The following is a 25,593-nucleotide window of genomic DNA, read 5'->3' as shown; positions in this document are numbered from 1 at the left end:
CTCTGATGCACGCCGGCAGGACCCCCCATGCGCGAAGGAACACAGCCCACCCCGCCCCCATAGTCTTTTATCAGTGAGCCGTGAACAAACCATACACAGAGAGGAGCTTCTTTTTTTCTTCAATTTAATTGAAGTTACTTAGAAAAATAATCAGGCTTGAATGGCTTTTCCTGGAGGCAGGGTCAGGAACACGTCACGCGCTCGTTGGCAATGTGGAATTCGGCTTTCTTGAACAGTACCGTAAGGAACAGGGAGCCCCCTACAACAAGCCCTCTACTGCATACAAATACGTAAAAAAAAAAGTCACACTCCGCAAAGATGTGGCATCATACGGCCGTTTGCCATACTGAGCATGCTCATAAGAAAAGGGCACGGTGGCCCCATCGGCACCTGACAAAGAAGCAGACTGAAACGCGCCTGTTCGCGGCCACCAGCCGAGCTGGTTGCAGGAGGTCCTGTTGCCTGTTCACAGGGTCCCCGCGGTTGTGATGGGAAAGAGCCGGGGGCAATGCTGGTTGCGGGAACACGGGGGAGCGAGGCGGTCAGTCCTGCTGACGTCGGGGTGGGCAAGGAAGGGCTTCTGCTCTCCAGGATTGCACGGAATGGGACAGCTCCGAGTGTGTGTGTGCGTGTGTGCAGGGAAGGACTGGGCTGAGGGATGTGCTCTGAGCACCACCCACAGGGACAGAGTCCCCTCGGCTTCTTGCCAGGTTAGAACAGGGACTCTCACAACCACTGCCTCGGCACTGGTGCAGACGCCACCGGCTAAGTGTGCTAGGGACTCGCTTTCACTGAGGGAGCTTTCTACTGGCAGGATTTCCAGACCCTCCAGACCCTTGTTTCCAGGGCTTTGCCACTGGGACCACTGGTCCGACAGAAGGGTCCACTGCCCACTGCTTTCCTGTGGCGTCCAGATCCTGAGCAAGCAGGACGGAGAAGCTCACCTGGTGGACGGGGAGGAAGGACGGTCCCCTCTGAGACACCACAGGTCAGCAGACTGCCCTTCTTCCCAGACCGGCTGGGGAGGCAGAGAGGGGGTCCCAGAGAAGCCGCAGGGATCCCAACGCTGTGACTAGCATTCTAGAGTTTTCCAACCAAAAGGGTAAGGTAAGCAGGAATGTCCTTTAAATACCACCCTGACTGCACCTGGTTTTGCAAACACCCTCGAAAAGTGGCTTGGAGACGGGACACCCTCCTGTACTCTTCTCCAGCTAAGCATGGGATAGAAAGCATTTTCAAACAGTTTTCTTAAAAAACAAACAAACCAGAAACCCCCCCCCCCCCAAACTCTTGTTTTCCAGGCACCTTTCCACTCATGAATTCTTTTTAACCAAGGGCACAAAATACTTTCTACATCCTGCAGAAACAGTGGATCCATTTCAAAATTTTTATACCATTAGAAAATAAAATATGAATACAAAACACAACACGGGGAGAAAAATCCCTCACTACAGAACCACACTGATGGGTCATCCCCCAAGGGACGCTCTTTCTCACTTTGGAAAGCGGAGATGGACGCAAGAAGGCGATCTGCGTGCAGCACTGAGCTGGCTCGCTCGAAGAGCCGATCAAAGACGGATGGGGAAATGCGAAACTCAGGAAATCTAAGGGCATTTCCACTGAAGGACCAAAGAGCACACACTGAACAGCTCCAACCTCTGGAACTGAAGAAGCACTCGACAGGGTCGTGCTCACGCTGCTTGCATCGAGCAACCTAAGGCTTGAGGCTTCGGGGGACCACATGGCCTCGTGCCCTCCCCCTTTCCTCCTGTCCACACCACCCCGAACTTTCCTCCTCTCCGCTCGGGAGGGCTGGAACCGCTGCCTGTGGTAGAATCCAGGATTAGAGCCACTGCAGGTGGAGTCATTTGATAAAGTACCTCTGCTGCTTGGACAGCGTGGTGCCGTTTCATTTTGATTTTTTTTGTTTTAGTTTTGTTTTTTGGAGGGAGGGGAAGAGAGGAAGCCTTTGTCCTGGAAGACCTCAGCTGGGCTAAAGCGACCTAACCACGGTGTACTCTGTGGGACACTAGCTCCGTGAGATGATCTGCAAAACTGGGTGTCCCGGCCACGTAAGGTCAGAAACGCTACAGACTCGATGACGCTCTTGGGAATTCACAATGCACAGCACACCTTCAAGGCTCTGACAAGTCCTGCAGAAAGGAAACGGACTTAACCTCGTTTGCCAAGAACACGGGATGCCAAAACTCTTATTCGTACCACACGGACTTGACATCCCCTAGAGCACGTATTTAAACATGCTGGAGAACCTGTCTCATCAGCAGAAGCCCTCTTTCTAAGGATAGTGCGCTCTGCCTGGAAATAGGGTCCAGACTCCCAATTCCAGGGACAGCCAAAAACGGTCCCTCAGCTTGGTAAAACAGGCTGCATCAATCTCTGTCCATCAAGGGTCGAGTCACTGTGCAACAAGGGGAGAGAGATTGGAAGGAGGCACACAGCATTTATAAATAGCTCCGGCCACCTTTTCCAGTGCCCACCTCACTCACATTCAGTAAAATAATTTTCTCGGTGAGATGTGTTAGCTGCTGCTCACTGGGCTGGCTCTGAGCTTTACCATACAATTTTAATAGTTTCGGTGCATAAATTATTCATTTTTTTGTTTGTTTTAGAATATGCTTCTCACCCCTTGGCTATGTACTGCATCAAACAACATAACGAAAAGCAAAACTTACCCACCCCCCACCCTCTCCCACCCCCTATTATTAGAACTATTATTATTATTATTATATACAGTATCCGCAACCAACTCATTCACTAGCTGTAAGAGGGATATGGCTCAAACTTCAACCAAGGTGTGGGGAATGGCTGGAAATGGGGAGCGTGTGCAGGTGGTACTTAGCAAGGAACAGGAAGTGAACATCTGCAGCCTTCCTTCGGAGGGGGGCACGACTTACCATCACAGAAGGCTGTCCTTGCTGCTCATGCATGGTGGTCACAAAGGTGCTGATGTCCTTTTAGCCTCGGGAGGACTCGAGAGCAGGTGCGCATGTGTGTGTGTGTAGTCAAGAGGCCGCCCCTGACCTTCATGAGGCGCAGGAACGCCAGACCATTGCAGATCCCCAAGTGTAGGAATCCTACCACGGTATTACGTGGCAAGGGTAGAAAACACCACCTCTAGGAGGAGGCTACTGGGCTGGAGATGACAGGAGGCAGCACTGGGTGCAGCTAACACTCCCCTTGCCTCCCCCAGAGCAGATATCACTAATCAATCACAGCATTCTCCCATGTTATACCTGGTCCATCTGTTCTGGGGCTTAAAGGCAGGCACTACCAATAAATGAGACCAGGCACATGATACAAAACATTTTTGCCACCCTTTATGCTTGGCATTGAGCTTGGCTTACTGGACAAGTTTAGTGGCCGGCTCCAAGCATGAGGCTTTCAAATTTGGGTCATGGAAAGATGCAGATTTGTAGGGGTCACGGACCTGCTTACAAACAGCCCAAACCACACATTAAGACTAAAATCTCAGGGGTTTGCTAGTTGTCAAGCTGGAGACTCTGTGACCATGTAAAACTTCCTACGGGCTGAGACTATTGGCTTTGCTCAGGGCTCTAGCTGCAGGCCCTAGAATGAGGCCCAACACATAGTAGTTGCTCGATAAATACTTGCTGACTATGAAGCAACAGCCACTTCACCTTCATCACAACTGGCACTGCCAGTTAAAAATTTATTGAGAAAAGCCTATGCTAGCAGACTACTAACTCTGGTGAAAAGAAAAAAAAAAGCTACAATCAGTTCTTTTCTTGGGTTAAACAAAAATCACATTTCTTTAGGGCAAGGGACTTTGGGGTTGATGGAAAATCGGTTTGGAATTCGTCCCTTGCAAAGGTGCCTCTTTCCATTTATTTCTAGCAGAATCTCACGCATGGTGGCATCAGCACACATCACAACGGCTGTTATCACACAGTGAGTCTCTGAGCGGCGAGCGGGGACATCACACCCCCGAATGAGCCAGAGCAAGCGAAGAGTGAGACACAGATTCCTTGTGCAGAAACATGGGACTCTCGCTGCCAGAAAATGAAATCTATACAGAGACTATGTTTAAATAACTATAAATAATATTAATTAGAACTTGTGGAATGCACACTTCATGGAATTCACCAGAACACAAAGAGACCTCTGAGACAGTGTTGCAGTATTCACGTCTAAAAACAGGGACCCCACCCTACTCCCCTGCCCAGACGGCTTGTCCTTCCCTACCAAGGGCTTTAAATAATTCTCACTATGCTGCTCGCAGCATCACCCCCAAAGAAATATTAATTTACAAAATAACCCAATATTCATATAATTCTTTTTGACAAATAAAAATCTTAAATTAAAAAGCACAATTCTCTCCCTCGCTCCCCCCCCACCCCCTTTATTCCAATTTCAGGTAGCTTGGCACTGAGTAATTGAACATTAAAAAATCGAGTTTGTAGACTTCGTACAGCTGCGTTTGGTGCTCTGAGCTGATGTTCTGGAAGAACTCTGTGGTCATTTCGTCAGTAGTTCTTGTGGACTTGGCGTAGGTGGGGAACTTCAGGTAGCTGCCCACGCCCGCCAGCTGCAGGACGTAATTAGAATCCTCCTCCAGCGTCTCGTACTTGCCCACGAGGTCGTAGTGGATGTGGCACGGGTGGCAAAGGGAGTAGACGGTCTGCCAGTGTTCGTTGAAGGGCTCCTCGCGCTGCGTGTGCGGGTCGATGAGATAGGCCACGAACTCCTCGAACTTGACGTCGTCGCCTTTGCGCAGGGCCTCCTGGGTGGCGTTCTTCCGCTGGCGCTTGATGATCTTGGTGCCGTAGCGCTTGTGGAAGGACGTGTTGTACTTCTGGGTGAACTTGTTGCGGTAGGCCGACACCAGCCTCTCGAAGGGCTCGCGGACGAACAGGAACTTCATGTAGCTTTTCAGGCGGTGGTTGATTTCGGGGATGCTGTACTGGTTCAGGGTCTTCAGGTTGGCGGAGACGTGCGCCTCGTTGGCCGGGATCTCCATGGGGTCGCTGTACTTGCCCCGCCCGGTGAGGACCATCATGAGCCGCTTCCAGTTGGTGCAGGCCACCTTGGGCACGTAGCAGTAGATGAGCTCGTGGTCCTCATCCACCACCAGGTGCTTCAGGTCGTTGGGCGTCAGCACGCGCCGCTTGCGGCTCACGGCGCTGTTGGCCCGGCAGGTGTCTGTGACCTGGTCCCGCCTCATCTGGTGCAGGACCGCGGTGTTGGAGAGCTCCAGCTGCAGAGGGGACAGGAGAGGAATAACAGTTCAATACTTGTGAGGGGTACTTCCACGTTTCCCCATCTAGAACCGTGACAGCCAATGCAGGCTCCAAGGCAGCAATGGACCACTAAGCGGCCTATGTCTGCATCTATTCCCCCCAGCTAGTTCTCCTCTTTGTGCCACCATCCTTCCTTTGTAGAGTGATAGAACGACCTCCTCCATCACTTAGCTGCCGCCTTCCACGTGACTGGCGTTTTACTAGGGCTACATATGTATCGTTTTCCTTTTCTCTGTATAACACATTTGAACTGTTGTTGACTTATTTAATAATACCAAGTACCTGCCATTGTGCCAGGCAATATGCTGCCAGGCACTGGGGATGCAGTTATAAAACATACCATGAGGTAACTACCCATATGGGGCTTCCAGTCCAGCTGGGGAGAAACAGGAAAGTGAGGCTCAGAGAGGTTAAGTTACTAACTTGAGATCACACAGCGAGCAACAGACAGAGTCAGTATTCAGCTCAGGTCTGTAGTCTCCCTCAATATGCAGCGCTCCCCCTCCCTGAGTGAAGTGGAAAGAAAGGATGGACGTCTGGCATTGGGGGGCTCTATTTTAATGCAAGGGGAACCGTTTTTTTCTACAAGCCTGTCATTGTGGCCATCTGTTGCTTTTTGTTCCCTCTGGTACCAGTGTCTCGAGTTTCCTCTGGGAATCCGTTCTCCATTTTCAGTTCCCTTTTCTCTCAAGCTGCTGAGCTATGAGAATGGCACCTGGAGCCTGGGGACAGGGAGGAGGGCTACCGTGCAGGGACAGCTAGATCAGGAATGGAGGGGACAGGGCAGAAAGACAGAGGGATGTATTCCCGGTGACACCATTGGAACACCTAGGTCCACATGTTGTTGAAACCAGAGCCCCCCGCCTCAAACTCCTGGGCTTCGGTTATGTTAGTTATTACGTTTGCTTTGGTGTATAAGGCAGTTTGAGTCTGGATTATATCAACCGCAACCAAAATGTGCGGGTATTTGCACGTACTGGCTTTGAGCTTTTCATCTCTGCCTTATTCATCTATCCATTCAAACGTGTGCAGGTCTACAGTGCACAAGGCCCTCTATTCAGCTCCGCTGGGAGACACAACCTCTTCCTAAAGGGTTCACAGTGTAGGAGGCACCGCGGGCAGCCTCCATCGGGAAGGTGTGTGCGCGCCTCTGAATTCGAGGGGCAAACGTTTCTCCCCAAAGGCCATTTACTTCCAGGCTGAACCAGTTCTCAGAAACCACCGAGAATAGGAAACAGGAGGCCACGCCGCCTCGGAGTGCCTGCTTCTTGGTTTCCAGCACCCAGAGATTTCCTTGGGGTGGGGACATCCTATCGTTGCAGGCCAGCCCCAGGTCATGGAATTTGTTAATATTTATTTTGAATAGGAAAACTGACTTTTGAACTTCCTGTCTTCTGAGCACATGTATTCATCACCTTAAGAGGAACATGCATGCCATTTAAAACAACAACAAACTGTCCTAAAGGAAATAGAAAGATCAGGAAGGAAAAAGGGCCCATCAATTTTGCCCATTTGAATTGCTGTGGACACTTTTGAAGGCAGTAAATTACTAAATGAGCAGAGAAACAAGGGGACCCCCCCCCCGCTTTTTTCTCAGCTCCTTTCAGTTGGAGACAATTCTCTGGCCTTCCCGATCCCCGGGGAGGTGGCGTGTCACTCAGCACCGCACTCAGGACCACAGTGGCGTGAAAAATGGGAACGATGCCACCGTATCACTTTACGTCCAATCACAGGGACAGAAAACAGCTCCATGGGGCTTTGAAATGTGGTATTTGAGGTTTCTTTCCCTTCCACGTCCCCCTTTCCCTTCCACGTCCCCCTTTCCCATGGCGGTTGAGGTGGCAAACGGTACGCCGGTGGCGACGAGGCACGTTCCCTCCGGAGGGCTCTGGGCTGGGGGTCAGAGAAGAAGCACGTTCTTGGTTGGCAGACACAGCCAGGTCCCTTCTCAGAGGAGGATGTTCATCTGGGCCCTAGTGTTGAATGTTTTCNGCTCCTTTCAGTTGGAGACAATTCTCTGGCCTTCCCGATCCCCGGGGAGGTGGCGTGTCACTCAGCACCACACTCAGGACCACAGTGGCGTGAAAAATGGGAACGATGCCACCGTATCACTTTACGTCCAATCACAGGGACAGAACACAGCTCCGTGGGGCTTTGAAATGTGGTATTTGAGGTTTCTTTCCCTTCCACGTCCCCCTTTCCCATGGCGGTTGAGGTGGCAAACGGTACGCCGGTGGCGACGAGGCACGTTCCCTCCGGAGGGCTCTGGGCTGGGGGTCAGAGAAGAAGCACGTTCTTGGTCGGCAGACACAGCCAGGTCCCTTCTCAGAGGAGGATGTTCATCTGGGCCCTAGTGTTGAATGTTTTCTTATCAAGCCATTTTAATTAAATTATTTTTAATTTTAACTTTTTATTTTAAAATAATTTCAGACTAGCACTGATTTGACTTACTAGAAAAGTAGGCATACGTGATCCAAAACAAATGTAAGCATTTTGGGGATGAACGATAGCAGCCTGATGGATGACACTGTGTCATCAGGACTAAAGCCCTGCATGAAGCGTGTCTGGTGGTCGCTGTTGGCTGGGGGCAGATTCCCTGCCCCGTGTTCACCCACTGTGCCCCCTGAGGACTCCCATGTTCTCGCTTCTACTCACTGACATTACATGACCTTTACTTGGCACAAACTCATCATTTACTTGTCTTTGTCTCTGCCCATTACTAATGAGCACGAGACAATGAGAACGGGCGTGCACACAGCCACTAGGACCATGAATGGACGCACGCACCACGAGTTCACCTGCAAGGACTAGAAAGGTCATCTGAGATGGCCCTGACAATCCAAAAGTGCTTTGATAAATTTCAAAGTCTTATCACCACAATAAATATACAAAGTTTATACGATTCTCATACAGAACTCCAGACTGCTTGATTTAAAAAACCTGGTTAAGGGGCACCCTGGACAGGTGAGAGGAAGGGAGTAACTCCTCGCCACCTTGCCAAAAAGGGGCAGGGGAGATTTGTGATAGCCGTCCAGGCTATTCTACAAATCTCCATGTTTGTTGTATGACCAATGGCATGTAAGAAATCACAGGGAAACAGTGGTTTTGAGTCTTAAAGAAAATGTGAATCCGGTCACTTCGCTTCCACACTGGTCCCCAAGCAGGGCTCACAGGAGCTTCTGTGACAGCAACAACTCTTCAGCAATGAACAAGTTTCCTGAGTGTCAGGGATTATCCAAGGGACCCACAGCAACGAGACCACAGGAGGATAAGGGTGTGAAGAGGACTCGTCAATGAAGAGCAGTTTGCTCCCTTGTCGCTGAAAGAGAACCCCTGTCTTTTCCAGCCACGTTTTACCAGTTTCACAAAGCAGAGGTTTGTTGATCTGATAATTTTCTGAGAGCTGTGAGCTCAATCTCTCTTCCTTCACTCCTTTTCTATATTTCCTTCTCAAAGGCATTTGAAGCAACTACAACAAAGGACATATGTGCAGCATAAAAGTGAAATAGGGGAAAAGCAAATATACTAACTCCAAGGGCTGTGATTAAGGCTCTCCTTCGGCTGTGAGCTTCCTAGTACCAAGTGCAAAAGGGGACGCGATTAAATCTTGTTTTTGTGCTTGGAAAGAAGAAGCATTCCAAATGCTCGGGGGAGATGAACGAGATTTTAAGCAATGTGGGAATTCCAGTCCAGGAGGGAGATTCTTGGTTCTGCTTGCTCGTGACGGCGTATTCAGAGGGTGCCTTGCCCCAGCGGACTGAATACCAATGTTACGATGCACTACCACTGACAGTCCACAGGGCGTTCGGCATTTACAGAATATCTTCATACACACCATCTCATTAAAGAACCTACCGGAACTTCTCCAGAGCCTGCTAAAAGAAGGCTTACATTTTTAACAGACCAGCCCATCCTTCCAACCACATGTCATTTTGGGGGGACTCACCACCGCCAAGTATTAATCCTCCACGTTAGTGGTTCTCAGCCGTCAGCACACGTGGATGTCACCTGGAGGGCTTGTTAAGATATAGTTCGCTGGGTGCCACCCTGAGTTTCTGATTCAGTAGGTCAGCGATTTGCATGTCTAGCAAGTTCCCAAGCGCACTAGTTGGCCCGGGCTGCCAGAACAAAACACCACGCACACCGAGTGGCTTAAATAGCAGAAACAGATTTTCTCACAGTCCTGGAGGTGCGGGCGGGGTTGGCCTCCTCTGGGCCTCTCTCCTTGGCACCTTCCTGCTGCTCTTCACGCGGCTGGCCCTCTGCACNTTTTAATAGACCAGCCCATCCTTCCAACCACATGTCATTTTGGGGGGACTCACCACCGCCAAGTATTAATCCTCCGTGTTAGTGGTTCTCAACCATCAGCACACGTGGATGTCACCTGGAGGGCTTGTTAAGATATAGTTCGCTTGGTGCCACCCTGAGTTTCTGATTTAGCAGGTCAGCAATTTGCATTTCTAGCAAGTTCCCAAGCGCACTAGTTGGCCCGGGCTGCCAGAACAAAACACCACGCACACCGAGTGGCTTAAATAGCAGAAACAGATTTTCTCACAGTCCTGGAGGTGCGGGCGGGGTTGGCCTCCTCTGGGCCTCTCTCCTTGGCACCTTCCTGCTGCTCTTCACGCGGCTGGCCCTCTGCACACATTTGTGCCTGGTGTCTGTTTCTTCTGACGAGGACACTAGTCCTACTGGATTAGGGCCTGCCCAACTGGACTGAATTTAATCATCTCTTAATTTTTTTTCTTTCTTTTATTGATTACAGAGAGGGGAAGGAAGAGAGAAAGAGAGGAGAGAAACATCAATGTGAGAGAGAAACAGCAACCAGCTGCCTCCTGCATGCGCCCTGACTGGAGACTGAACCCGCAACCCAGGCAGGCACATGCCCTGGCTGGGAATTGAACCAGCAACCCTTTGGTGTGCAGGACAACACCCAACCAACTGAGTTGCACTGGGCAGGGCTAATCACCCCTTTAAAGGCCATGTCTCCAAGTCTGGTTACATTCACAGATACTGGGGCATGGGACTTCAACATACAAACCTGAGGTTGCGGGGAGCCCATCCCACCAGGTGAGGCTGATACTGCTGGTGCGGGGACTATGCTCTGAGAACCACGGCATTGCACTGTGAGGAAATGACTGGAATGCAACATCTCTCACCCATCCGTGGCTATTCCTAATTACAGAACACGAAATCCAGGTGCGTCGCCTGCTGCCAGGCGTCTCCTGGGTCTGCCTCCAGTCCCAGCCTCGACTCCCTCCACCTTCCTTTCATCTCCCAAAAGTATAAATTAGGTCAGAGCAAGGGCTGATTCTAGGAAACTGTGAACACGCTAAGGCTCTGGGCTGTGTCCTGCCTTCTCGTTTAGATGTCTATTTTTAATTTGGACATTTTGAAAAGGCATCTATAATTAGTTTAAGTATGAAAGTTAGGGAACTGTTTGAAAAGTCTTTCAAACTTTACTGTGTTTCATCTTAAAAGGCAGAAGAGCTGGTTTCCCTTAAATTAAAACATCTTCTGCGGTGTTTACAATTTCTCCCAGACACCAGAACCCAGACCGAAGGAGGAGCACCCCCCCCCCCCCGCCCAAAGAAGAAACGGAAACCCAGAGACAAAGGGAAACTTGGAGGCATCGAGGGAGGGAGGCTTAGTGAGATCTGCCCCTGACATCTGGTAGTGTGGACCTAGCCTGGGCTTCTCCACTTGCAAATCCTAATGCAAAACCCTTCTCTCAGTTGCCTGGTTGCCACCCTGTCGATTTTAGAACTGGGTGGGAGGGAGAGAGGAGAACCTGATGGCCTGGTTTGCTGTGATTCTGTTACATTTCTTTTTGGTACAGAAACTCCTAAAGTCTCACAAGAAGGCAAGTTATGAGAATCACTGTCGAACCTACACCCAGGGCGGTAAGAGGCACACGCAGCAGACAAAGTGCACTAGCTGCCATTTATTGAGCACTTACTACATTCCGACCACTGTTTGTCCTCATGCTCTAGGACATCATTAGCACTCTAAATAACATTAGTATTCCCAATTTATGGATGGGAAAACTGAGAGGTGGGGAGAATACGTAACTCGCTCAAGATCAGGGAGCTAGTAACTGGGGCCGGGGTTCACATCCCAGGCAGCCCATGTTCCGAGATCAGGCCCTGTGCATGGTCTGTGGCCCCCAGGGCCCGAGCATCACTGGAAGTCACCAGCTCTAAGACAGCCACTGGAATCATGGGTCTCAACCCTGGCTGCTCACTGGGAATCACAGGGGAGCTCTAAACACCAGTGGGGCCTGGGCCCACCTCGGAGGTCCGATGGGCTTGCTCTGGGTGTGCTCAGCTCCCTGGGGATTCCAAAGCAGCCCTGTGGGGACCACCGCCTGCAACATTCCAAGGCCGGAAGCTGTAAACTAAAGAACAGACTGGATTTCAGCAGTGACCTGCATGGGATGTTAGGCAAGTTCCCCTTCTGGCTCCGGAGATTTAATGGAAGGGACTGTCCACTCAGTAGGGACGGAGGTCAAAGGTTCAGAGGGCCACCGCGCTAGGATGTCTTTGGGTGTGTCCATAGGGAACTACTGGGTATTGCAGAATGCTTAAAACAAACTTTCATGTTTAGAAAAGAAAGGAGAAAAATACTGGGCCTTCATAGAAGCGGTCTGGTCTGAACCTGCTACAAAACTTAAAGGCTCCAGGGAAGACGCAACCCCACATCAACGGACATGAACATGGCCAGGGAAACTGGTTTCTTAGGATTTGAACTTGTCACAAGGGAAACGCCTGTTTGATTGCAAGGACGGCACCTCTGCAGGAGCTTTTGCTACCTTCCCAAAGCAAACAGAAGGAGAAGGTGCAATGGATGAGAAGCATTCTGAGCCCTAGAAGGTGAGGCAGGGGTGCAGGAGATGCTGGGTGACCCGGGGCTGAGTGCTGACCAGGCTCATCTGACAAGGTGAGCTAAGGCTCCACCTGGGGAGCTCCAGGGGCAGAAGCAAACAAGTGGAGGTTCTTTTAGGCTTGTCAAGGGACTTCTTTTGCATGCAGGGTTTCCATGTGACGACCTCAGTTAGGGACACACACTCAAATGCCCCCCAGAGTCAGCCAAGAGTCCCCAGGCCACTTGAAGGCAGGGAGAGGCCACTGAAATCTCACCCACATAGTCAAGAGGGAATGGAGTCCTGGTCTTTCAAGATCTTTCCACTTCTGGAGAGAAGCCAGTAAACCAGATTGCATTTGTAATCTCTGCATTCTTAAGTGTTAGCTACAATTAAAAAACACAGTTTTGAAAAATGGCGTGGGCCAAACCCTACTTGTTGGGGCTGGGTTTGCTCGTGGGCCACCAGCTGGCACCCTCCTCCAGACATGTGAGGGTAGGACAGCCAGGAGGGGGTGGGGGGTACTCCTGGAGCCTGCAGCCCAGCCGCCTGCTCAGTGCTCAGTTAACGGGGCCAGTAGGCAGTTGTGCGGAGGGGAGCCAGTGGAACTGGGCAGACTGCAGGAGTTCCAGAATGCGACCAGGAAAGCCACGAGTCAGCAGGAGTTGCTGAGAGACACCAGTGGCATCTCAGCTCTCTCCGTCCCTTCCCTACTTCAGCTTTCTTTGTAACACTTGCCTCCTTCTAACACGTGCTTACACAACTCACGTGCTTATTCTATGTGTCGCTCTTCTAGAATGAACTGTGAGAGGGCAGGTGCTTTCACCGTTTTGTTCACTCCTGTATTCCCCGGTGCCGGGCACATACTAGATACTTCAGGCTTTGTCCAATGGATGAAGGCACGTGGGAATGAATGACTTGGGGATGGCAGGGATTTTCAAGGCCACCAAATAGCTGAGGAGGCTGCATGGGCTTCCTGGCGCCTACCCCTGCGGCGCCACCCCATCTTCTCATGAAGGGTTTCGGGCACCAATCCTGCAGTTGTGCAAGAGATTTGGCACTAGCCCAGCAGCCGGAGGCCGAGAGAGAGGCGGCTGGGCTCTCAGTGTCGGGTAGAAATGGACTCTGGGTAGCCACAATAGCCTTTGATGAGGAGAGAAGCTGGTACTTTCCACCTGTCTGGTGAGCCAGGCAGCAGGAGGAGGGGAATCGTGAGCGAAGGTGCAGGCGCCAAGGGCTGGCCTAGGAGGGTTTGGCGTGGGGGTGTGTGCTGCCGGGGCTCCCCCCCAACCCAGCTGGTGCGGCGAGAAGGCCTCATTTCCATGTCAGATCAGCTGTTTGAGCCTCCAGGGGCCTGAGCAGGGTGCGGAAGGGGTGCAGGAATAGGAATGGGGTGGCTGCCAAGCTGGACTGGCTTCCGATGAATGGTGGCCCGGAACAGGGACAATGGTGGGGAAGGGACACTGCTCCCACGCTGCTCAAGAGGCTGGGTTTCCTGGGAAATCGGAAGTCAGAGGGCGGGCAGAATGTGCACCTGCTGACTGATGCTGACTGTTGGCAGGAGGGTGGGGAGGAGGGTTCCACTGTGCGGCCACAGGGCCGACAGCATCCCACCCTGATGAGCTGCCCCCAGGGCAAAGCTATTTGGGGGCAGGGTGTTGATTCCCCCAGCTTCTCCATCTGCTCTCTCCCTCCTTGGACCAACTGGCTCCATGAACTCTCTTCCTGATTCTCTTCCCAGACACACCAGAATGTTCTACTACTCATATTTTGTCCAAATCACTTGACCTCTTCAGTCTTAGTTTCCCCATCTGTAAAATGGGGACAATAATAATGTCTACTGCTCTGGGTCATTTGGAGGATTCAACGAGAGCCCGTAAGGAAAGCATTAGTGTGGTGCCCAGCACATAGCAGGCACTCGGTAACCAGTAATTCTCTTCATCAGCATAAATAGTAGAGGGCGGCTTCATACGCGGCCGACAGTGGGCACACTGCTCTGTCCCACAGCCATTCTCAACCTTCAGTGTGTGTGAGAACCACAGGGGGCTCTGGTAAGCTGTGACTTCCTACCTATCTGCAACAGGTGCTCTGAGAAATTCTGACTCGGTGGGCCCGGCTGCACTCAGTACCTGCTCTTGACCACCGCCCCGGAGCGGTCCTGCAAGGCCGGTGGTCCTGCGTCCCACTTTGAGAACTGCTGATGGAGCAGTTCTCACATGAGCAGGTTCTGCAGTTAATATCAAACACATTTGTCACCTGTGCAGAATGCCTGGCTTTGGCGATTCAATGTCTCGCCAACATAGGAGACGGATGGAAACAAATGGGAGCAACTCGGACTGGCAGCCGTTTAGCACATCGATTGTCTGAGAGCAGTTTTCTGGACATGTAGAGATCGGCTATTGATACGTATCAGCAGACTGTCCAGAACGCAAGGACTTTCCAAGTGAACTATGCACTGAGAGACATCCAAGAAGGTCTACTGACTTCTTAATCGAGTAGCGTGTTTTAACAGTATCCCGTTTCCCTAGTGTCCAGAAGGGACTCCTGAACCAATCTCTTGCGTTTTCATTCTGCATGTTGTGTGCTTCCTTTTTTTGAAAACAGGAGAGGCTGAGCCCGCTCTGAGGATGGGGCCCCAAACCGCTGCCCAGGAGGCCACCCCTCTCCCCCCAGCACAGTCACCAGCCCCCAGGGGCCCCGAGAGAGCCACTTCCACCACCTGGACCCCTTTGTCTCCAGCGGCTCCACCCTGACCATTGTTACATGGCCGTGAACAGTGTGAGTTTACCTCCTTCCCCTCCTCCAGGCGTCAGGGCAGGTCCTGGGCATCTCTGTATCCCAAGTGCCAGGCACTCAGTGCCCAGTACTTGCAGGGCTTAGAAAAGGGAGAAAAGCTTTGTGCCTACAGCCCTAGCTGGTGGGGCTCAGCGGGTTGAGCATCATCCTGTAAACCGAAAGGTCACTGGTTCGATTCCCAGTCAGGGCACATGCCTGGGTTCCAGGACAGGCCCCTGGTTGGCAGGGTGTGAGAGGCAACTGATCAGTGTTTCTCTCGCACCTTCATGATAAATAAATAAAATCTTAAAAAAGAAAAGCAACCCCCCTGACCTGCAGCTGCTCTTCATGCACAGGCAACTAATAATCACAGTTAGAGATCCTTTCCCATGAGGAAAAATAGAGGTCTTCTTTATTTCGAGCCCCTCCCATCAAGGGGCAGAGCGGCTTGGCAGCCTGGTGTAAAACCTGGTCCACCACCTACTGGTTGTGGACCTTGGGCAAGTTACTTAACATGGACCTCAGTATTCTCACCTGTAAGATGGGTATATAGGATAGCATTGACCTCCTAAGCTTCTGTGTCAGGGGTGTCAAACTCATTTTCACTGGGGGCCACATAAGCCTCACAGTGGCCTTCAAAGGGCCGGATGTAATTTTAGGACTGTATAAACGTAACTACTCCTTAACTAGGGGCAAGGAGCTTGGCGCTGCTGCCAGGTAGAAACAAGGTGCCCGGCCGGATAAAACAAGGTGGAGGGCTGGATTCGGCCCCAGGGCCTTGTGTTTGCCACCTGTGTTCTATGTGATGGTGAAAATAACTTCCTTTACATCCAATACCCCCAAGGTATCACCCATCTTGTATTCAGGCCGATGTGATAGTGAGATGAGGAAGGAGTCCTTTGCATTCACTTTCCTTTACTAGACCTCTGCCCTAAGGGCCTGCCAACAAGGAGGGAGAATGGCTGTTGTCACTTGTCCTTTCACTTCCCCTGCCTGCCCAGGGCAGAGGTCAAATAGTGGTGAGCTAGGGCCGAGCAGCAGAGGAAGTTCAGGCCCGCAAGTGCCCACACGGCAGGCTCCTGAGCGGCGTGGCAGGGCTCCGACACGCAGCCTCTGCCGAGCAGGCACCGGTTGTCCCTAGCCTCCAGCTGATCCAGCCTGCAGGTCCCACGTTGCCCCTCGGTGGGATTTGGATGGTTCAGCTCGCCCCTTTCTCACTGCCCAACAGGCCACTGACCTCCCGGCCCTGTTCTCCATCCCTGGCAGGGACACTGAAACCTGGCAGCAAGGTGCTGGGGCGGGCGTAGTGGGAGGAGGCTAATGCAAAGTGAGATAAGGTTTGTCTCCAGGGAGCAGTCTCCCACTGGAACAGGCCCCACATGAGGAAAGGAAAGCACTACAATGCAATCAGTGCAGCAGGTGCTAACACAGGGATTGGGAATACCTGGTGTCAGGCTCCCAAATCTATGACCTGCGAGGCTAGCGGCCTGGGGCTTTCTTAACCTCCTCGAGTCTCTGTTTCCCCATCTGCAAAATGGGCAGCCCTTGCCTCACAGGTAGCGAAAAGATCAGGTGAGTTATATTATTCACTCCAGCATGTCAAGTGCTCAGTAACCTGGAAGCTCATTATCTGTCTCACAAGGTGGGTGTGCAGATGGAGTGAGATCAGAGTGCAGGCAGCGCCCTTCCCTGGCGAGGAACGATTTCCCCGAAAAGAGTGTTCCGGCAAGGCTGGAGAGATCAGGAGCTGTGAACTGGGCGAGAGAAGCAGGGCCTGGGGAGGGGGAATAGGAAGCGCAGACCAGGGCACCTCTGGGTCGGGCTCGATGGATTATCCTGCACAAGCTGTGTGCCCCAAGTGACAGGGACAGGCCCACCTGCTGAAGCTGAAGGAGCCACTGGGGCCCACGGTGGGCTGAGGCAGCCCACACGCCAGGCCTTCCAGAAAGGAAGCTTCACAGACATAATTACACTGTGGGGCAAGGAGGGCCACTGGGAGTCTTTTTTTATACACTAAGTAGCATTCTCTGAGCCAAAGCAATGGGCAGAGAGGTTTGGAACAGAGGGTCTGGGGGAAGGGGGCTGCATTTCATGAACACATCTACTTCCTGCAGTGATTGATTCCCCCTCAGAGGCCCTTCAGCTCCAGGAAACAAAGGCACCTGGTGACAGGTGGGGACAGGCTCCCACAGCCACCGCAGGGGAGGGAGCCATGGCCCTCCCTTTTCCATGGCTCACCTCTCACGTCCCCTGCTCGCCACATTCTCCAGCTGGACCCTGGGTTCAAAACCACCAGGGAAATGATTCCCTTTCCTCTGTTTCTCCTTTCTTTGGAAACACATAAAAACTAATCACTCAAAAGGAGGCAGAAATACCCCCAGTCTCTCATGTCTGGTACAGCTCCGAGGAAGGTGCTGGGCAAGGGGTCAGTGTGAGGTCTGGAATAAGACAGAATGATCTAGAAGAGTCTGGACCAACTGACAATTCATGAACAAGTCACAACACTAAGGTGGCCTGAGGACAGAAAGCTACAAATTCACCTGTAGGCTCAGCTTTGACCTTGGCGGTCCGGCTCCAGAGCGTGGATCCCCAGCCCAGACCTACATCACAGGGGCGGGCGTGAATTCTGGGTGCGTGAAGGCGTCCGGGGAGTGACTCCTGACCTAAACTCTCAGGGAGGAGGCTCTGACTGAACACCCTCCAGGAGTTCCTAAAATTCCCACCAGTGGTTGCTTAGGTAGCACATCCCGTAAAAATCATCTGTAAATGGTGTGTAGGGGACATCAAATTTTCTTCTCAAAGTTACTACCAGTTTTGACGGTGTGAACCCTGTGGCATGGTTTTCGCCTCCTTGTCCCCAGAAGCCATATTCTGTCTCTACTAAGACCCGCAATGAGGATGCCTCACCCAGCAGAGGGACACCTTGGCTTGGGCCAACTGGGATTTCAGGGTGTTTCACACTGACTTCTTGCACAGCACATCCACAGCTTTGTTTAGGAAACTGGGCCCGTGGGTGGAGGTCAGAACTGAACCAGCCTCCAGGGAGCCGCGCCTTGGCCAGCTCAGGGCAGAGCCCAGCACTCAGTGGAGCTAATGCTGTGTGTGGGTGCACAGCCATCCGTCCACGTGGGCGGCCCGGGACACGCTGGATATAGGCCCCGCCTGCTGCCCGCCTGCTCCTCTGGGCTCCACCCCAGCTCAGTCAGCCCAGGTGCCCTTCAAACAGGCCAGTATCCAGAAGGGCGGGGCATTTCTCTGCGTTTGACAGACAGTTCTAACCAAAAGCATCTGGAAATACAGGGGACTCAGCTGGACGCCACTGGGCGAAGTTCTAGCTCAGCCCGGCTGGGTGGCATTTGCCATATGAGCTTGTGAGCCACTGGCCTCTGCCTGGCAGCCTTCTCTCCCTCCCTCCCTTCCAGGCAGCACAGCACACCCGGTTCCTCCTCGGTGTGAACTTCCTGCCCTTCCACGTGGGATGCTCTTTCCCCAGACCTTTCAGAGACACGAGGACAACTGTTTTGTAGGGAGGACTCTGGGGAAGTCGGAAAGCATGGTCTCACCTCCCGTTGGTCATTGCCCGGAACGTCCCATAGGAACGTCAAACTCCAAATATCTGAAAGGGAGTTCTCACCCGCCTCTTCCCACTTCCTTGACTCTGGGCACTGCTGTCTGCACGGGGCCCCGATGGGAATCCCAGCTGTGTGACTTTGGGCAAGTCACTTAACTGGTCTGGGCCTCCATGTCCCTATCTCTAACGGGGCTGGTAATACCAACCACCAATGCACAGTGAGAATTAAACAAGGCGATATATGTCAAGTTCAAAGCACAAGGCTCATGCCCTCTTTTTGGACTATGCATCTGGAAATAAGTGCTTAAAAACACATGAACATAATTCAAGAAAGAAAGACTCTAATTCCTGCGTTCCTGCAAAATTAATCACCACTCCTTAGAAACTAGCAAGCTGGGAAGGAAGGTTCCCAAAGAGACCCGGGGGACTGAGTATATTGATAGATGAGGTCAGTGGCTTGACTCCACAGTTGCCCCAGGGACCTGGCCTCTTTGACATGAGGGGCACTGGGACAGGGTGATCTAGTAATACGGGGGACAGATACTCTGGCCTGCCACCCAACCTGGGGTCTCTCCCATCCCTGACCCCTTGGAGGGTGGGGCTGGAGGAGGGATACGAGATGGAGATGCTCAGAGTTAGGCAAGAAGGTCAATTTCAAATGCAGTAGGTGACTCTTAAAACAGTAAGTGAAAATCCAGTGATTTCGTTTTCAGGCCACATAGAAATGCTCCCCCCCGGGGGGTGAAAACAGTCATGAAAACATGCCAAGCAGATTTCCAGCCAGGACGTGGTCAAGGGCTGGGGAGGTTCTTGGGTGACAAGAACCTTTGTTTTGTCCTTCCATGGTAGACACATGTGTGGGGGAAGCCCTGCTGGCCTCTGGCATGTGAGCCAACACAGGGCACATGCATGGCAAAGCCTGGTCCAGACCAACAGAACTCACTGACCCCTGGGAGGCCATAACCCACCACTCCCTGATCCTGAGGACCCCAACACACAAGGTGCCCCCAGAACTCAGCTTCTGGGCGCTGGAGGTTCAATTCTCTCCTCTGGAGTTAGACAGCAGAGCTGGGGAGGCGGTTCCATGTTCTCCGGCCCCTGGCCCGAGGGGGCAGGGGACTCCAGCAGGGGCTAGTGGGCCGGCTGCAAGACCTCGGGGCAGGCTCCACATGTCTCCTCCTCACAGCTGCACCCTCGCTCTCTAGCGGGCTCTCAAAACCACTTGGTGAGTGAGTGTCCCTTTGGGAGGGCCACGGTTTCATTATTCCAAACCACATTTTGGAGTCATTACACACAGGACAGGACAGGGCAGGGGAGGGCAGAGAGGGGAACTAACATTTCAGAAACCTTTCCTAGGTGCTAGCAATCTGACGTGTCATGTCCTGAACCCCCTCAACCCTCACGGGGCTGGTTCACAGACGAGAATACTGAGGCTCAGAGAGGCCTCGTGTTGGGTCCTGCGTCTCCGGGCTGCCGTGGACAGGGGCTCACCGACATCAGTTTGCTTGCTCTTCTATTATAAATGTGGCCTCAGAGCCACAGTTGAAGCTCATTCACAGGATGGAAGATGCCAGACTCTCTCTCCTCTGTTCCCCATCCCTTTCTTTCCCCAAGATAAAAGGACTTCTTTCAGGTATGCTTTGTTTATGCCTCCGAACCAAGCAGGACTTAAGGCTCCCCTCCCATTTTAGCTCAGAGCCACCCACGTGCACATGCTGGAGGATATTAACCCTCTCGGGTGCGCTCCTTTGGCCTTGGCTTTGCTCTGGGATCGGAATTCCTGCTTGCTCACTGATGGTGGCCGAGTAACTGTCTGGGCTCTACCTGTGCTCAGGGCCGGGGTCAGCATGGTGGACACGCCCACCTTCCACCCCTCCAAAGCCTGCACATCAGCCCTCCAAGGAAGGTTCTGATCAGTCTGTGCTCTTTGGCTTGGAATGTGGGGGGTGGTAGCCAGTGTCAAGGCACGTGTATAAACAGGATGAAAGGGCGCAGCCAGGAAAGACTGGCTTCGGGAAGACAGCTCATAAGCAGATGGCAGATGTGGCTACATTCAGAAGGACAGAACTGCTGCCTTTCTGTGGGGAGGGGAGGCACCGAGGCCCATCTGTGCACCGGCGGTGATCTTGGGAAGCTGAAGAAGCGCTTCCGAGGGACTTTGGGACAGGGTGGGCTGGGCCCCTCCCGGGTGGCTGCAGCCCAGGAGCCGGCAGAGCCCTTCCGTCTGCTCCCAGGAGGCCCCCCAGAGAGAGAGCGTGAGGGGTCAGGGGGCCTCCTGCGCCCACGTCTTTGCAAAGCCGAGCATGCAAATGAGATGTCACAACCTAGGTGGGACATTTCACAGCTCCTATTTTGTCCACTCTTTTCAGGGCCCAAACCAAGTGTCTTCTTGGCCAATTGATGAGGCAGCCACTGTGCACTTGGTATGACCTGTGTCATGGACACACTACCATGCTCACACCGTGCCACAGAAAGCTGTTTCACACCCAGGCCATGGGCTCCTCATGCTTCTAGTCCCTTCTCCATCCCTAGCATGGTAGGTGCTCAAAAAATGGTTGCTGGTGAACGGCTGATAATTGTTACCAGTAACTAACAACTGCTGAGCCCTTGCCATGTGCCAAGCCCTGCCACAAGGCTTTTGTGTGGATTAACTCAGAGAAAATCCTTATGACAACCCTCTGTGGCAAGAGGTCATGCGAACAGAGAGGTTAAGTAACTGGTCTCAGGCCACACAGCAAGGGAGTGGCAGACACAGGATTTCAACCTGGGCAGGTGGTCCCCAAAATGCTGGCCACTGTGCCACGCTGCCCTCTCAGATGAATCCGGGAAGGAACTGCAGGGGAAGTAGAGGCGCTTTCAGAGTCTCCTGGAAGCGAACCAGTGAGTACAAGGCCCAGGAGGCCCAGCAGGCCCTGGTGCTGCTTGCTTAAGGAGTGGCTCTCACATCTGACACCAGCCAACACAGCAGGGTAGGGGACCAGGACATCACTTTGCACAGCCAGTCCAGTGCTGCTTAGAGCCCCACTCACGGGTGGGGTTGGAGTGGGTCCAGGTGGGGATTGGGGAACAGAGAGTGCAAAATGCCCGGACCACCAGACCACTGACACAGCAGCCTGACACACACAGCCACGGAGGGAGGCCAGGGGAAGGGCAGACTTTCCCTCCCACCGCCTCTGCCCCTGCTCACCAGGAACTCCCCAGCCAGATGCCCCTACCTGTCTTGGATCCCCTTCCCCAGCTCCACAGGGCCCCCATAAGCACACGAGTTGTTTGAGCATATAGCCACGCACACTGCTGACTCTACCCGTCCCTTTCTCATGTTCCTGCCATGGTGCTTTTGCTTTAAGTGCCTGGATCTCACACTCCATTGAACATAAGAATCTGCAGAGCAGGTGAAGGGTCATATATGTTCTTGCTAGAATGCAGATTCCGGGTGCCACTCCCAAAGCCTCTCTGTGCTGCAGGCCCAAGAATCTGAATTTGTAACCAATCATTCAGCTGACTCCCCTGCGAAGAATCACAGTTTAAGTCTTGGTACCCAATGACTGGATGAAAACAATCCTCTGTGTCAGGGGTGTCAACCTCATTTTCCCTGGGGGCCACATCAGCCTCTCAGTTGCCTTCAACGGGCTGAATGTAATTTCCATTCCTTAACAGTTAAGGAGTAGCTACATTTACACAGTCCTAAAACTATTTCAGCCCTTCGAAGGCAACCACGAGGCTGATGTGGCCCCCGGCGAAAATGAGTTTGACACCCCTACTCTGTGTACACGCTCTCTCATGCTGTGCCAGGTCCCCTTACATCACTGCCACAACTCATCAGATGTCCCGGATGGGAGGCACAGCACCCATTGCGTGGAGGAGACAGCTGACGTTCGGAGCCGTGGGCTCAAGGAGACTGAGCAAGCTGGGCAGGAGGCCAGCTCAGAAGGCCCTGGCCTATCACAGGCCAGTCCAGCCGTGTGTCTGCTTCTCAGCCCACTTCTCTTGGCCTGTGTTTCTCTCTTTTTTCCGTCTTGTGATGATTCTCACAACAATGTTAGAAACTGAAGGTAATAATTAGAGGAAAAGTTAACCATAAAGGAAAGCGAAAATCCCCCAAACTCCTGTTAACTGGCCGTAAACATTAATGCTTTAGGGGGCTTCCCTGGCTTCGCCCTCATGGTTTCATTGCTATTGCACTCGTCTAAGCCACGTCTCCTCTTTCAGCTGTCAGCCAGGAAGGTGGGTGGGGCTGCTTTCACTGGCCCTTCAAGGGCGAGGAAGACACTGACTGTCAGCCTTGCCCCTTTCTGCCCACTGCCCTCCTCAGTGGCCACTGGCCCATCACCCCCTCCCTGCCCCCTCTAGCGACCGGAAGAGCAGGTGGCACCTGGGAGGGCAGGGCAAGGAGCAGCCTTCCTGGGCAGGGCTGGGGCCTCTGGAAGGCTAACACATTCAGGACACGATTTCAGGGGTCTCCACTGTTTTCTGGAGTTGAACCAGGGGGAGCAGAGTACCAAAGCACTGTCTTGAAAACACAGGTCTGAGGACCCGGGGATCCATCATAACTGCAGAGGGACGGGTGGCCGCCCCTGAGACTGCTACCCCAGCTCCTGGCTTCTTAGAGAGCACACACTCACGGCTGATGTGAACTGACCTCAGGACTCTTCTGCTTCTATTTTATTTAATTTTTTTTAATAGAGAGAAGTTGGGAATGGAAGACAGTTTGATTATTTCAGATGCTTCTGAACTGAGAAAAAGAAACTGTGCGCTGACTGTAGGGATGTCTGACTTCTTCTTTTCTCTTACTCTGAAATCCAGCAGGCTCCTCGGGGCTTCCCCACAGACACAGCTCAGGGGAAGTGTTAAGGCCAAGCCTGAAGGGGATGTGCAAATTAGTTCTTTGGAAGACCTCTAAATAGCGACTGATTACAATCTCTACTTCTGAAAGGAACCACTCCCTTAGCGAGAGCCGCAGCCCCTGAAAAGGAGGTGAAAATGCTCCTGATGGAGAGCAATGCGCAATCACGGTTATTGTTTTTATTATTATTATTGCTGTTTTCTAAAAGCATGCTCTGTCTAGAGGGCACCCGCCCTTTCAATACTGCACTTTACCCCAACACATTCTGAAAGGCGCAGCTGGTTCACTGGTTCCATTTCTCCGTCCCCTTTGCCTGCTGACTCCTAAGGCCCCTGCCAGGCCCTGGCTAAACTGTGGCTTCCTGGGGGCCCTTTTCTGAGCACGTTAAGGGGCCTGTGCTCCTCCACAGCCTTTCTCACGATGCCAGAACCACTGGCTTGTCCTCCCACCAGTCCATACCCTCTGCAGCCAAGGGTTTGTTTGTTGCATTCTCTGCTGTGTCCCCAGGAGCTAGAATATTGCCTGGCACACAGTAGATGCCCAGTAAATACCTACTGAATGAGACTAAATGAAAGACACCAGAAGAATGAGATATGTCTTCCTTGGGTCCTGAGTGTAGACTTCTGGTTAAATTTGATTGTAAAAGCACATTAACTCCATCCATCCATCCCTTCATTCATTCAGCAGTTAGTCACATTGGCAGAGTGCAGGATGGAGGACCGGTTGGTCCAATCGCATCACCTCCACTCCACCAGCATCCAAGAAACCACACTAGGATAGGGTGAACCTGCTTCCCTAGGGCCCTGCATGCCTGAGGCCACCCACTCCTATCGACCCTTCTGTTGGGTCCATAGCCCTGCAGTGAATTTCTGTTTGGACTGGCATAACTTCAGTCACCTGGGCAGATGCACTGCATCCCAGCCTAGATGTCAGCTCGTGGATGGGTTAGCCCATCTACTGCTCCCCGAGGGTTGAATGGGATGAGCTAGGAGCAAGTATTGACTTTAAAGGGTCTTGGATGTAAGACCTTGGAGAACATAACACAAAATTCGACCAATCAGGATCTTAGGAACCCCTGACAACTGGAAGGGGATAGGCACTATTCCTTCTAGAAGGTTCTCATGTAATTTGTCATTGCTGTGGCTATCCCATCAGTAGGGGACAGGCGTGGCCACATGTCTACTTTTAGAGCTCGAGACCCACCCACTCACGATTATACTGGTGACCTAAGGCAGCTTGGTGGGCCACCCAAAACTGCCAAGTGGCCAAATCTGTCCTCCCTAATCATTATGTTTGTTATGTAAACATTGGATATGTCCCAGACTTGTCCCTGATGTCTTCCCTATTCCACCCACCAGAAGTTGCCGGCCCCACACCCAACTCGTCCGGGCCCTGTGTTCTCCTGGACAGATAATGAGGTTGTTCAGCTATAGTCAACCTCGGAATGGGCTCATTAGGCAGTGTGTTCTACCCACACACAGCTAAGCCCAGTTGTAAAACTCATGTGTCTAAGAAATTCTTGAGAAATTCCACTGCAATGTCTCAGCCCTACAGTGGGTTTGTAGCAGCCTTCAGTGCCCCTCAAATCTTAGTACACCTCATCCTAGTCCATTATACCAATATACTGGGATTGCCCTTTCTAGAACATTCCACTCCAGAGCAGGGTTGCAGACTTCCTTTGTCTGGGGTGGGGATGGGTATGTGGAGAAGAGAAGGCAGATGCCCATTGCTTCTCTCGTTTTCCAGCTCCCGGTGGCCCACCATCACTGGGGTTCTCCTGTTTGCTTTGAGGAAAGAGTCCATTTTTAGTTTGCCCTAGCAGGTTCCAACCCCAGACCTCTGGTTTATACCACACCCTTTTAATTACAAGCCCCTCAGGTTTCCATCTGAAGCCAGCTGTCTTGGCTTTCTCTTGGAACACACCGAGGGGCAGGTCCAGTGTCCCCTTCAAGCTCTGCACTGGGGACACACCATACGGTCTTCATTGGTCAGCAAAGACCACCCAAAACCCAACTCTGAATCATTTGTCAGATAATGAAAAGGACAAAAAGTCCTTTGAACTTTGAAGCTGGGCCTAAAGCAAAGGATTAAACACTCTCTGGGTGCACAGTTTGCTAAGGATGCTAGAGGCGACAGTAAGGACCCCTTATGAAATATGTAATTATTTCTCTCTGCCGTGCAGGAGGGGGCATATTTGTCCTCTGTCCTGTCCTTTGGGTGACAGAGTCCCGGCTAAGAATGCTTGGCTTAAGACTTCACTGGC

The 25,593-nt window shown here is 52.2% G+C and overlaps 1 protein-coding gene across 2 annotated transcripts in view; it reads right to left on the bottom strand.

Annotated features, from left to right (window-relative positions):
- Window positions 1-107: 107 nt before the first annotated feature.
- Window positions 108-25,593, bottom strand: part of CHST11 (carbohydrate sulfotransferase 11) — a 239,918-nt gene continuing 214,432 nt past the window's right edge. For both annotated transcript variants that reach the window (XM_037067898.1, XM_037067899.1), the window contains exon 3: window positions 108-5,236. In XM_037067898.1, the coding sequence (XP_036923793.1) occupies window positions 4,382-5,236 (855 nt within the window). In that variant the 3' untranslated portion in view covers window positions 108-4,381. The remainder of the gene's footprint in view (window positions 5,237-25,593) is intronic.

The sequence above is a fragment of the Sturnira hondurensis genome, unplaced genomic scaffold (genome assembly GCF_014824575.4).
Source record: "Sturnira hondurensis isolate 20B ecotype Veracruz unplaced genomic scaffold, ASM1482457v3 Scaffold0017436, whole genome shotgun sequence".
NCBI classification, from domain to species: domain Eukaryota; kingdom Metazoa; phylum Chordata; class Mammalia; order Chiroptera; family Phyllostomidae; genus Sturnira; species Sturnira hondurensis.
The sequence above is the reverse complement of the archived record's forward strand: the minus strand, read 5'-3'. Positions and strand labels throughout refer to the sequence as shown.